This window comes from Chiloscyllium plagiosum, unplaced genomic scaffold (assembly GCF_037043375.1).
Source record: "Chiloscyllium plagiosum isolate Xiang-an unplaced genomic scaffold, Cpla_swu_hap1 HiC_scaffold_33, whole genome shotgun sequence".
Classification (NCBI taxonomy): Eukaryota; Metazoa; Chordata; class Chondrichthyes; order Orectolobiformes; family Hemiscylliidae; genus Chiloscyllium; species Chiloscyllium plagiosum.
In genome coordinates, this window is record NW_028270171.1 from 2564831 (window position 1) to 2579579 (window position 14749).

Below are 14749 nucleotides of genomic sequence, written 5' to 3' on the forward strand. Positions count from 1 at the left end.
TACTTGTGGATGTTTATTCAATGAGGTTAGAGCACTTTTATTGGCTGTTTGGGTTGTCCGCTTGAACTTTGCATTTTACTGTGGGCCATTAAAAACCTGTGCGTTTGCATCTATATAAGATCAGCTGTTAGGGCATCTGTCTGCCTGTTGTCATGCCTGCTGTTTGCCATTGCATTGTTCTTTGACCCCATTTGAGACACCACATTTGTCCATTTTCCCTTGGCTGCAGTAAAATTCTCCCTTTTTGCAGCTTTGACTCCAACTTATCTCCGATTCTCCCATCTCAAGATCAGTCTTATTGGGCTTCCTCCTCATCTTGTACTGAAAGTGAAACTTTTATTAGATAGAGAATCAAGAAAGCATCTTTATAAATAATCCCAACAAGGAAGAATAATGAGCAATATCCACTGTCATGGGACTGCTGGGTCTATAATGTTATTGCAGAGTTGCTGCATATATAAGCAATGATGTCCTTCCATTTTTGGATGCTAAGGGACAGCTCTAAGTGAAAGAAGCTGGAATTGAAGATAGTCAGTTATGATCTAATTAAACTTTGGAGAAGTCTTGCAAATTCTCCATGCTCCGTTTTAATTTTGTGGAAACTTCAGCTGGAAGTTAGCTAGAGGGAGATACGAGCACGACTGTCCACTCTCCTTGAATTTAGATCCCCATGTATAAGTTTGTCCTTGCTATCAATGCTTTACTGTTTTCTATCTTATAAGATGGTAAGGATTAGTGTGGTGCTGAACCCTAAGGAAATTCTATCTCATTCACTTGCTCCAAGCTCTTCAAACCTTATTAAATCCTGGCCTTCCTTGCTTCACTGTAAACTGTATCTTGACTTTGTCCTTCCCTGTCCATTGTATCATTCTGGTAAATGCATTTACTGTCTGGTGTGAGTATCCTTCAAGTGTAGCACCCAAAGCTGCACACAACTTGCAATGGTCTGCTTAACTGAGAGATCAATCTTGTATTTTTGTGTAAGTGTATCATTTCATTCTTGTAGGATTTCCCATTTCTAAAGCTATTAGACCTGTATTGTATCCACCTGTCCATATATAGCTACATTACCTGTTTTATCTCCATATAACTTAAGCATACTGAATTGTATCTGCCTGAGCATGCCACTGATCTGTCTTGTACAGGCCTCATCAACAAGCCCTCCATCTTATGTTTACAATTGTGCTTCTTGAGCCTAAATCGTTCACATACACAGAAAAAAGAGATTTCTAGGTGGACAGCGTTGCTCAAATCTGAGCAATTTTTTTACTGACTACTTATCCTGAGATAAATAGATCAGCATTAAAGGGATACTGTTCAAATCTGTTACATCTGTGCGAATTACAGCCTGTTGCAGAATCAACTGCCATCAACTTTAAATATGCTCCTTCCTTTGCATATATCCAAAGAAATAAATTATATGCTCTCTCCCCTTGGTACCCTCTCTTGAAGCTGGTATCTTATCTACTTAATTCAAACTTTTTTTTCCTCCTTTTTACTTCCCAGGCTGAGTTGAGCATTCTCATTTTTCAAATCTGTAACAATGGTTTTTTTTCAAATGCTCGAATACTATTGAGTAGTCAATAGTATAACAAGGTAACACGTTTTTTACTCTAATACAAAAGCCAATGCAGAGAAACCTCGATTATCCGAAGGACACAGGTGGGGGAGTATTTCATTCGGATAGTCGAATGCTGGATAACAGAAGTTGGCCAAGCATCGGGACCTTGCCAGATAATCGAGATTCCTTTGTACTGCAATTGTTGAAAATACAAAATAAAAGCAATGCAGGTAATTGACCTGAAGCATTAACTCTGTTTGTCTTTCTACAGATCTGCCTGAACTGAGTATTTCTAGTTGAACACTTAGATCCCATTTCACCTGATATTAGATGAGCAGTCTGATGTAATTGCGGAGTAGATGAGTCTGAGGAGTTCCACCTTTCTTTGGTTTCTTTGCCAATGTTGAGGAAGGATTGCTGTTTAAAAATGAGAAACCCTTTGTCAGAAGCACTTCTGAACAAGAACTGCAGCTCCATTGATTTCTGATGCTGTCAGGGCTCTGTATCTTGATCTATAAAAGACAGTTGGAAGGAACTTCAATTTGGGGTTTAGTATTGGGGTCTGATTTAATTGGCATTTCTTGTAGCAGAACAATTTTGTTGTAATCTGTTCATGGCACCTAGGCCAGAGGATGTGTAATGTGCTTTGAGTGGCTACAGCAATTAAAAAGAAGCAACTTGGTGAGAGTCCAGGTGTTAGTCTCTGGGTGTATTTGTATGGTAAGGTTAAAAGATTCTCCATGTAAGAACTGGTGAGTTAAGCATAGCAATAACTGATCTGTCTAACCATTTGTGTTCTTTATTTTACTGGTATAGAGGAGAGTTGGGGGCTCTGTCCTGAGCAGCAAATTAAAGTTTTGAGTATGCAGCATATATTAATCCTAAATGTTTGTTTTTTCTGTGAAAATTAGTGAATTTTAATTTTTGTACTATTCACCCACAGACTTCTCTAAAATAGAGTGCTACTATCTGAGCGAGTGCTGTTGGTCAAAAGTTTCAGATTTTCAAAGACCAAAACAGAAAGTGATGCATGAGGAATTCCCAATCAAAGGAAATGTCAGGTAACCTTGAGCTCATCTGAAAGTTGAATGTATGATACACAGCTATTTCAAATCCAGTCTAATGTTTGAAATTTAACATTAGAGATGCCACATGTCTTCAACATCCTTTTGACCTATTACAGTATTAGTGGATCAGGAACAATCTTAACATAAGACCTAAGAGTAAAATTAGGCCATGTGACCCATCGAGTCTATTCTGCTGTTTGATCGTGGCCAATATGTTTTTCGTCCCCATTCTTCTCCCTTCCTCTTAGACTCTTGATCAGTTAGGAGATCAATCTGTCGGTCTTAAATGCACTGACACTTGGCCTCCATGGCCACCTTTTGCAATGAGTTCCATAAGTTCATCACCCTCCGTTTGAAGAAATTCCTCAGCTAAGTTCCTTTCATTCTGAGGCTGTACCCTCTGGTCCTAGTCTTTCTGACTAGTGGAAACATTTTCTTTGTTTCCACTCTAGCCAGTCCTCTCAGTATTCTGTAAGTTTCAATCAGATCCTCCTTCATCTTTCCCAACTCCGTTGAGTATAGACCCAGAGTCTTCAACTGCACATAAGACAAGCCTGTCATCTCCAGGATCATTCTTGTAAACCACCTCTGGAACCCTTTGAAGGCCATTAAATCCTCCTTTTTGATTTGGACCCCAAAACTGCTCATAATATTACAAATGGGGTCTGACCAGAGCCTTAGAGTCTCAGCAGTGCATCACTGCTGTCGTATTCTAGCCCTCTTGAAATGAATAATTTTCTCTCTTTTCCCCCCCCCCCCCACATACTATCCCAGTTCCAAGCCTCCAACTTGACCACCACCCCCCTGACCTATCCATCACCTTTCCCATCTATCCACTCCACCCTCCGACCTATCGCCTTCTCCCTCACCACCTACCTGTCACATTCTCAGCTACCTTCCTGCCAGCCCCACCCCCTCCCATTTATCTTTCAGACGACCCCCCCCAGATGAAGGACTTCTACCCGAAACGTCAATTCTCCTCAGATGCTGCCTGACCTGTGCTTTTCCAGTATCTCTCACTCAATTCTTGAAATGTGCGTTAATATTGCATTTGACGCCTTAACTGTCGTAGTCTTATCGATGTACAGCACAGAAACAGACCCTTTGGTCTAACTCGCCCATGCCGACCAGATATCCCAACCCGATCGAGTCCCACCTGCCAGCACCTGGCCCATATCCCTCCAAACCCTTCCTATGTAAGGAGGCCCCAGTGAGATCAACTGAATCTGCATCTTAAACATTAAGAAAATAATGAATTGGAACTCCTAAATGCTGTTGTGCTTCAGATTTCTGAAGCCTTTCCCCATTTATAAAATAGTCTGTGCCTCTATTTTCCAAATAAACCTGTTGGACTACAACCTACTGTGATTTTGATCTTTGTCCACCCCAGCCCAACGCTGGCACTTCCAAATCGCACTTTCCCACATTATATTTTATTTGCCATTTCTTTGCCCACTCCCCTCCATCTGTCCAAGTCCTCTGCAGCCGCCTCACCTCTAACACAATTGTTCCTCCACCTATCTGTCAACTTAGCAACAATGTCCTCCGTTCCTTTTGTCCAGATTGTTAGTGAATAGTTATGGTCCTAACACTGACCTTTGTGGAACACCAACTGCCATCCTGCAAAAGACCTCTTTGTCCGTACAATCTACCTTCTGCCAGTCAGCCAATCCTCTAACCATGCTATTGACTTGACCCAACGCTATGGGCTCCTATCTTATCTAGAGGCTTTCTGGAAATCTAAATAGATCATGTCCACTGGTTCTCCCGGCTTGTTACCACCTCAAAGCATTCTAACCCGTTTGTCAGGCATGACCTCCCCTTGATGAAGCTGTGCTGACTCAGTCCTATTTTACCATGTGCAACTTTTATCTATAAAACCTCTTGTTGAGATGTCCCAAGAAAATACTTGTGGCCAAGACACAACATAACATTGAGTCATGTTATGTACATGGTATTAGGGAAGATTCAAGTAAAGTGTCGTTTTAAAAAAAAAATTGGGGGTGCATTTTGGGGGAGGCGGGAAGTGAGGTGTATAATGGAAATCTGCAAGAGACCAATATTGAAGGAGTGAGATTTGAAACGTTGTAGGACTGGAGCAGATTGAGGTCATGGCGGATTTAAAAATGAGGGTGAAGAATTTAAAATGCAGTAGACTGGGTGGAAATGCTAATCCCCCAGCAGAGCAGTGATGTGAACAGAAAAGAGGGCAAACAACGGAGTTTAGTATTGAAGTTTAGAGCTTGGAATGTGGAAGGTTGACTGCAAGAATTGTCAAAACTGGATGTAACAAAGGCACAGGTGAGGGCAAGAATGAAAGCTTCTACTGATGGAGAAAGGCTAGAAGAATCTAACAATGAGAAAAGTTTGAGGGAAAGGTGGAAAGATCCAAACTGAGTCAAATAAAGACTGATCCACCGCTTTTCAGATGAGAACAAAATGAAGTTGGAAGGAATGTTTCATTTGAACATGGGATGCAGTGCCCTTAGCACATTGTAGCATCATTTGGGAATTGAATATAGAATTGAAAAGCAATGATCTTAAAGGATATAGCGAAGAAGTGAAATGTCTGTCATGAGGATAGTGTTCAGAACTGTTCAATTCTTGTTTATTCATAAGATGAATATTGCTGGCTGGGAGAGCATTTAATACTCATCCCTGTTGACCCTGAAGATGTTGGTGAATGCTGCCTAGTTTCCAAGTATGATAAATTGTAAACGTAAGGATTAAATATTTTGAGCCTTGTGGTAAAATGGGCGCTAAGGAAATGTTGAAGGCTGAATGTGGCTGGTATAGAGAAATGAAACCTAACAGGAATTTGGTTGAACTTTGCTTTAAAGTTTATTGGTTTAAGCTGTTCTTACATTAGACTTGGAGAAAATGGTAGTCTTGGGTTCCCATATGTATGATAGGAAAACTCTTCATGATGTTAAATCAGATTGTTATTAAGGACACAGATTTGGTACACCATTTGAAAAAGTTTGTTTTGACATTGGTTAGGCCACTGTTGGAGCATTGTGTACAATTCTGATCTCCTTCCTATTGGAAAGATGTTGTGAAACTTGAAAGTGTTCCGAAAAGATTTTCAAGGATGTTGCCAGGGTTTGATTTGAGCTAGAGGGAGAGGCTGAACAGGCTGGGGCTGTTTTGCCTGGAGCGTCGGAGGCTGAGGGGTGACCTTAGAGAGGTTTACAAAATTGAGGGGTATGGATAGGGTAAATAGACAGTCTCTTCTCTGGGGTGGGGGGAGTCTAGAACTAGAGGGCATAGGTTTAGGGTGAGGGGAGAAAGATGTAAAAGAGAACTAAGGGGCAAATGTTTCAGAGGGTGGTACACGTATGGAATGAGCTGCCGCGGAAGTGGTGGAGGCTGGTACAATTGCAACGTTTAAAAGGCATCTGGATGGATATGTGAAAGGAGGGGTTTGGAGGGACATGGACAGAGTGCTGGCAGCTGGGACTAGATTGGGTTGGGATATCTGGTTGGCATGGGCAAGTTAGACCGAAGGGTTTGTTTCCATGCTGTACATCTGACTCTGACAGTTGCCTTTGTGATAAGTTTTCATTGTGGTGAATTATTCCACAGCCTGATGTACCAAACCTGCACGAAATGTTCCAAGACCCAGGTCATCTGGTGAATTAAAAGATGCATTGTTTCTTAGTATAGGTATTTGCATTGTTCATTGGGATCCTCTGCTGTTCCAAGGATGGTACTGCAGAAGTTCTTTAGTAGATTTGTCCCTGCTATTTGGGGGTATTTGATTTATTTTGAATTTCTTTATTTACTCCTGGGATATTTGCATCCCTGGCTGGCCAGCATTTGTTACCCATCCCTAGGTACCACTTGAGAAGCTAATGGTGAGCCTTGGACCACTGTAGTCCATGTGTTGTAGATAGACCCCACAATGCCATTAGGGAGGGGATTCCAGGATTTTGACCCAAGTACGGGGTGGTTAGCCCCATGTCTGAGAAATTGGAAAAATTTCCAGACGTTGGTTTGCATTTGCAGCAGACCATACCAATATTTAAATGTATTCCAGTAACTACTGTTATTCTGTTCGTGTGAAGCTTTAATAAATTAACACCAATTTCTGGTCCAGTAGGTGGCACACTCAATCCACACAATAACAATGGAATCTTCTGTTAACTCAGGAGTTTATCCTCCAAGCTGAGCCTCATGCAGCCTAAGCGCAGAGGGTAATTATGGGTAATGGAGAGAGCTGTTTGATCCATGAACCAACACCGCAACATAATTTAATTGATAGGATGTTAGCAAAGCCTGCCAGGTGGTGAGCTACCATTCTAAACTGCAGCCCATGTGTTGCAGGGGCATCCACAGTGGTTGTTAGAAGGGAGTTCTAGGATTTTTACTCAGCAGTAGTGAAGGAAAGGCAATGTATTTCCAAGTCAGGGTGGTGTACAGCTTGGAAGGCAATTTGCATTGGCTAATCTTGTTCCTTTTAGCAGGTAGAGGTTATGGTTTTGAAAGGTACTGCCAATGGAGCCTTGGTGAGTTACTATTATGCATCTTCTGATGCCTCTATGCATCAGTGATGGAGGGATTGAATATTCATCTGACAGATAAGGTGCTGATTAAGTTCTTGTGGTTCCTGGATTTTAGCTTCCATATAGTCACTTTCAGAATTAATGCCTGACTTCAGGAAGTAGGTGGTCCTTTTGTATCTCTCTGAAATTTATATTTCCATCATATATGCGAGGATTGGAAAACTGTATACATCTTGGAGCATCGTATTGGCTGGGAGAGGTTATAGAGTCAAGTGTCTGGAGAGGTTGGAGTTAGATTATGAATAGCAGAGTTTTGGGGATGAGCTGAAATGTATTAGGAATGACGATGGGTGGATATGCAGGAGGACATCTCATGGTGGAGTTTGAACAAAGGCAGAATGAAGGTTTGGCAGCCAGGAACAGGATGATATAGGGCAGTAAAATCCTCTTGAGTTCCCTGCCCGAAGGTAGATCTGACCCAGTGTGCTGCAACCTTTGCCAAGGGTATGGTGTGGAAGTGGGAATAGTCTGGCTGGAACGTGGATTGAACCTCGTGCAGTTGGCTCTGAACTGATTTATACTGACTGACCAAGCCAGCAGGCCTCCAAGGAGTCTGAATTGCTGTGGCAACCTTTACCCATGTGTTGTAGTCAGGCTATTTATGGCAAATGCTCTTTTTTTTTCTGTCACACCAGGAATTGACCAGAAGTCTCCCATTCTTACTGCTTGCCATAGGTATTTGTTGGAAAGATTTGAGTTGATACTGAATCTAATTGGTTGTGTTGTGAAAACACCTTCTGTAGTGATCAAGAGGAGAGTGGGGCTCATCTGGCACTTCTGCCTCTGAGGCAGAGACACTGCCCAGTGTGCCACCAGACCTTCTATAGGGCAAAATGCAGCTGAAATTCAGGGGCATGGTGTAGATCTTTGAGAGTACCTTAGCTAATGGTTTGGGAGCAAGAAGAACTATTTAGGCTTTCAAGTTGACATAGTGGAATTAGGCAAGGACAATTCTGGAGAAGTCATTTTGGACTTGAAAAATTAACTTTTTCTCATTCTGCAGATACTGCCAGACCTCCTGAATTTCTCCAGCTTTTTCTGTTTTTGATTTCCAACATTTGCAGGATTTTGCTTTTATTATAATCTCTCTATTGAGTTGGGTGGGAACACCAGTCAGACATGTCAGTCTGTAGACAGTTCAAGCAGAAGGAAAATCTTGTATTTCTGCAGGGACTTCAGGGCACTCCAAAACTCTTGACACACACAGTATTTTGAAATACAATCCCTATTAGAGAACACAGCAACCAATCTGTGCACGGCTTTCTCTCAATTTCACAATGTGATCATGTTCTTAGTCATGTGGATTATTACAGGGGTATTCAGACCAGAACAGCTTTAGTGACTTCCTGTGATAGCAAGCATTGGACCTCCTGATGTCTGCTAGAATAACATCCTCTACAAAGAACATCACTGGCTGACAGCTCATGAAACATTTCGAATAATGTAGGACCTCAAATTTAACACAGCATCTACGTATCTGAAATCCCCGAGCCCCTACTGGAGCACGTTCTACAACCTACAGTCAGTGCTTGACTGGTAACTGACCTAATTGGTCAAAACCCAACCTTCTAGAGAAAATCTGGAGAAGCCTCAACTGCATGAGTGAGCTAGGGGCGGTGTGGTCACAAGTCCGCAAATGCAATAAGAGGAACCTCTCTCTCATTGTGACTGTAACTCTCCAAGAATATTCCCCACATAGTGAACTTCCCTGAGAGGTCCATCCATTCTGTTTGCAGTTGGTTTGCCAAATTTGTTGAATAAATAGTTGGTCGAAGTTAACAACCTACTTCCCCAGGCACAGGTATAGGAATCTTTCAGTGATGTTGGTTGATTGGCGAGTGTAGGGATAGATTAGCACTTTGCATTGGTTTGAGAAATTGGAATATGATAATTTTGGAAAAAATGGGCACAGGTTTGGGAATCTCCTGGTCCAGGATCCCATTTAACTTCTCTGGTCGTCATGTGCCTGCTGTCTTCAGTTAGATGCCAGTGATCATAAGTAAGCAAAATACCCAGTGCAAGTGGCTCACTTTGTGTACTTGTACACAAAACTAAAATAACACTTTCACAGTTATCATTGCCAAGGCCAGCATTTGTTCATCCCTAATTTCCCCTGAGAAAGTGTGAGCTGATCTCTTGAAATGCTACAATCCTCCTGTTAAAGGTAGGTATGAAGGGTATTGCTGGGTAACAACAGGCATAAGTGAAATCAGGAACAGGAGGAAGTTAATCTGCTTTTTGAGAGAGCTCTATTCAATTAGATAATGGCTGAAAGTCCCAGCAAAGCCTAGTCTGACTTTTTTTTTGTTTCAAAAAGGTGATAAAAAGAAAGCTTTTGTGTTCACTGAAATCAGTTTCCTTCCTGTGTGGTGGTTATTTTCTGACTCTATCTGATGTGATTTGAACAGAATGGAGAGAACGCTATCCTCCCAAGAAGAGGCAAGCCATTTTGTCTAAATTATTCTATACCTATTTGAAGCATGGTGAGATATTGTTAAGCTGTGTCTGGAGGCCTTGCTCTCAAATATTGACTAAATCAGCAGCTGCTGATCATGAAAGAGCTACCAAGGGAAATAACAACTTTTCCAAAACAACAAAAAATTGGCTAGCCATGCTCTACCTGTGGCAGCAGCTGCTCTGCTCCCTGTGGCAAACAGCTTCTGGTTCCAGACCAGGTGGGAATGTTTCCAAATAATGTCTTACCGCCAGATTCCTGCCATCATGTCATAGTCCCTGCCGTCTCAAAAGTCAATCGTTATTGATTGTCATCGGCAGCATTTTACTCATTGCTGATCCTGTTGGTTTGAGAATACCATGTTACACAGTACTGTGTGCAGTTCTGGTGGCAATATTATAGAGTAGATATGTTGTCAGTGGAGCAGTTACAGAGAAGATTTGAAATGATGATACCTGCAATGCATGAGTTTACATACCTGAAAAGGATTGACCGGTTCCTGCTTCTGCTTTAATTATGTCATCATCACAGGCTAATGTGTTCTGCTGTTTATAGGAGCTGATACTGATTACTATTGCAAATCTTTGATCAAGGATGCGGCACTGGTATATTTCCAAGTAGAATTGTGCAGCACGTGCTGGAATTCTGCACACAGCTTACTCCAATACCAGACTAACAAATGCTTGTTGAATTATAATTCTAACATTTTTGTTGCAATACTAAACATTCTTCCTCAGAACTTGGTCTCATTCTTCTTTTGAAGGAATAAGGCTGAGGGGTAACCTAGTAGAGGTCTTTATCAAAACTTTTCATAATTTTGTGTATTTTTTTTATTCATTCACAGGATTTGGGCTTCCCAAGCTGGGCTGGTGGCCCGGAGAAGGTTGTGGTGAGCTGGCTCTTGAAGAGCTGCAGTCTTTTAAAATATAGATATCCCCACGATGCTGTTAGGGAGGAGGACATTCTAGGATTTTGACCCATTGACACTGAAGGAACAAGAATGTTTCTAACTTGGGATGGTGATTGGCTTGGAGTGGGACTTGCAGGTGGTGGTCTTCCCATTTAGTTGGTGCCCTCGTTTTGCTAGATGGTAGTGTGTGTGGCTTTGGAAGGTGCTGTGTAAGGAACCTTGAAGATCTGCAGTCGGTCTTTTAGAAGGCATGTACTGCTTTTACAGTACATTGGTGGAGGGAAGGGATGTTTGTAGATGTCCCTTTCCAGCAGGCTGCTTTATCCTGGATAGTGTTGAGCTGTTTGTGTGGTTGGTGCTGCGTTCATCCAAGCAAATGGCGAGTATGCCATCACATTTCTGATCTATGGATAGCAGGTAGTTAGGTGAACAATTCACTGCTGACTTACTCTTGTAGCCACAGTATTTACATAGCTGATCCAGTTCAGATTCTGGTCATTGGTAATGCCAGAATATTGACAGTGGCGATTGAGTGGTTTTGCTATTGAATGAGAGGATGGAGGTTAGATTTTCTGTTATTGGGGATGGTCATTACCTGACACTGTCATGGAGAAATGTAAAGAATCACAAGAACACAGTTCTTCAAGAAGTAGGTCTTTTATTTGCAAACAAAAAACTGTGACACTGAGCAGATTCTTGAATGCCCCTGAACCTCTGGGTCTGTGGTTTTATATTTTATCATGTTTCTGTTAGCTTATCAGCATGTCCAACTATATTAATCAAAGTACCTCACTCTAGCTACACAATAAACCAGTGATGTTAGTTCCCATTATCTCTTTGGTTATACATTGTACTGAAAGTTATTCTAGTGTCACGGTTAAATATTTAGAGCTAACTTTTGCAACAATGGTCTTTCATTTCAAACCCTACTTAATATTTTCCTAATGTCATGATTAGATATTTATTATCACCTCTGCTACAGTGATCTTCCATTCTAGACTAACCTGTCATGATTTAGATATTTAGCTATTCCATCTATTACAATAGTCTCCTGTCTCAAGCTGACTCTACTAATTATTAATTAGATATTTTAATGTCATGTCCCAAATATTTATGGTCCCAATCTTGTCATAACGACACTTAACAGGGAGACTATGTTTACTAACTGTTACCTCATCTCGCCATAGTGACCTTTCAGCCTCAACCTTACTCTGCTAATTGGTGTAAAAGCATTCCACTATTCTTATCCCATCCTGCCTTCCACAGACCACAGATTGCCAGTGGTCTTCATGCTTTAACCCTTCCCGGGCTTTCATGCTCTTTATTTTCCATAACACTTGTCATCCCAAACCTGGATATTGTCCAGGTCTTGTTGCATTTGGTGCTTGGTATGAGGACCACAGAGCTGAATCATCAGCAAGCATCCCCACTTGACCTTATCATGGAAGGAAGATCATTGATTAAACAGCCGAAGATGGTTGGGCCTATAGCATTACCCTGAAGAAATTCTGCAGAGATGTGCACCAGCTAAGATCTTCAGCCACAAATTTTTCCCCAATAGCCGCCATCAGTAGTTGAGGCTGCTTGATACTACATTTGGTCAAAAATGGTCTTGCTCAAGTGCTGCTGCACTCTTCACTCACTACCCCCTCGTGTTTGGATCAAGTACTAAAGAGGTCAGTAGCTGAATGGCCCCAACTGAACCCAAACTGAGCATCCGTAAGCAGGTTATTGTTAAGGGAGTATTGCTTGATAGCACTGATGACCTGAGAGCAGACTACTGTGACTGTAATGGACTGATTGGTTTGGCTTTGTCCACCTGAGCAGTTTTCCACAATGTCTAGTAGATGCCAATGTTCTAGCTATAGTGGAACAGCTCAACTAGGGGTCTGGCTACCTTTTAAAGCAGAAGTCTTCATGACTATTGCAGGAACATTGTCAGGGCCCATAGTCTTAGTTGTGTCCATTGTCTTCAGCCGTTTCTTGGTATCTCATGGAGTGAATGGAATTGGGTGAAGCTGTGATGGTGGGGGTGGTGTGCAGAGGAAAGATAATGAGAGCAGTTGTATCGTCCAGGGGGACTATAGCAATTTTACTGTTTTTTAAACAGGTAAATGAGAGAAATCATCCACGTCTGCCTGAAGATTATTGTGACTGCAGCAACCTTCTGTTTTGCACTGACGTGCGGGAACCCCCCAGCATTGAGGATGAGAGTATTTGGGGAGCCTACATTTAGTGAGTTGTTTAATTGTCCACTCCCATTCATGACTGGATGTTGTAGTGGATTGGAACTAATTTAATAGTGCTTTCAAAGAGCTGTTGCAGAAATGATGGGTTAAAAGGTCTGCGTTTATGCTGTACAATTCTAGTTGCATGTCCCATTTTAAATTGCATTGTTATCTCAGTGGTATTGTTAGAATGAAAGCAAACTGAGTAGCAGCAGAGTGGATGATTTTTATAGTCCCAGGTTGGATTTTGCTGATTTTAGAATACACTTATTTGACATTTGCTTATGTTGTAGATAATTTACTGGATCATTTATTACAAAGACCGATATTAGTTCAGATATATAAAAATCTAGAAGTAGAAGTTTGGGATCAGTAAAAAGGAAGCTGCCAGATTGTTCTTGCTTTCTCTAAAAATCCATCTGATCCATAAATATTCCCTTTCTTGAAGGAAGTCAGTCAATCTTATCCAGTCTGGCATGTGACTGTGGTTCCGCACCAAAGTGCTTGAGTCAACTGCCTTCTGAGTGGGAACAGTAAGTGGCATCAAACTGCGACAAGTTGTTCAAGCTGACTACCCATAATTAGTTCCTCAGGGCTATGAGGGATGGGCAATCCCCCTCAAAATGAAGAGAAAATCCAAGCAACAAAATGTTTACTAAATAATCAATGACATGTTTGTCATGATCTACTGGTACCAAGGCTTATTCTATTTTAAGTTGAGCCTTTTTAAGTTTGTATCTCTTGATATTTATTCAGCTAAGAATGTAAGCCAGAACCTGTTGAGCAATCAAAGTTTCTGTTTAGTCAATAATTAATCTGCCTTGTTAGTTTCCGATTATTCCAGCTCTCGTCTTGAAGGTGCTGAGTTTTGATAAAACACCCTTTTGCTGCCTCTGTCACTGACATGCCTACAAAGTGGATTTGGACAACAGAGCTGATCCTATCTCAAAATTGTTCACACCCTGTGAGCTCCAGTGGGAAGAGCAGAAGATTGAGAGATGGAACTATTGTTAAATTCCTCTTGTTTGTCACTGTCATTTTCTTGTTTTGATAACATGACAGTCACAATATTAATTAGAACAATATTCTGTCCTGGGCTTCCTTGTTGAGGGAGGCTGCAGAACAGTCAACAATGTCTTATGCTTTATTTCAGGCATCATAGGATTACCTGAAGGTCAAAGTGTCCTTCACAACTTTATATCCAAATATGCTGTTCTCCCCTGCAAGAGGAGTGAGTCATTCAAAAACCCATTTGCATATAGTTATGAGCGTTACTGCCTAGTGGAGGGTTTATGCTGAAATAAACATACAAACTGTTAAAACGTTTTAAAACTCTCTTCTGCTGCACCATCCTGCCTGGTCTCTGCCAAGTGGAGGTTTGTGGCCCTATCTGCACCTGATCACATTGTGTAGCCACCACTATCCACCCATCCTCTGCCAGTGATGGGGCATAACCTGGAGTCAGATGGTGAGGGCCACAGCATCCTGTCAGGTTAGGTTCAAGTAAGATATATAAGGGATTTAGAAATGAGGTCTGAGTTCTGGCGTCACAGGTTTTGGGGAAAAATATTGATTCTGCTGATTAACATTAAGCACTAATGGGGTCAACAGATGAGATTCCTGTAAAATATTCTGGTTTACTATATAGGACTTCACAAAGGACTTTGCAACTAACAAAGTATTTTTGAAATGCTGAATTCCTGTATTTAGGAAACCTGATGAGCTACTTGCACGGCTCCCACAAGCAGCAATATATTGCATCTGATCATCTGTTTTAGTGACATTGATTTGAAGAATAAAAATTGGTCAGGACACTGGGCAAAGAAACTCCCCTGTTCTTTTCAAAATTATGTACTGGCATCTTTTAATAGTCATTTGTGCCAGTGCAAGTCTCTTTCACCACGTTGGGAGATTCTGTATTCGAGTGTCTGCAGTGGGACCTGAACTGAATGCTTTGATTAGT

General features: G+C 41.4%; 1 protein-coding gene across 3 annotated transcripts in view; it reads left to right on the forward strand.

The window, feature by feature from the left end:
* Nucleotides 1-2586: 2586 nt before the first annotated feature.
* LOC122542087 (oncomodulin-like) overlaps nt 2587-14749 on the forward strand; it is a 75131-nt gene continuing 62968 nt past the window's right edge. Inside the window, exon 1 of one of the 3 annotated variants that reach the window (XM_087978070.1) lies at nt 2587-2622. In XM_087978070.1, the coding sequence (XP_087834196.1) occupies nt 2588-2622 (35 nt within the window). In that variant the 5' untranslated portion in view covers nt 2587. The remainder of the gene's footprint in view (nt 2623-14749) is intronic. The other 2 variants (XM_087978072.1, XM_087978071.1) reach the window with 2 other exon arrangements.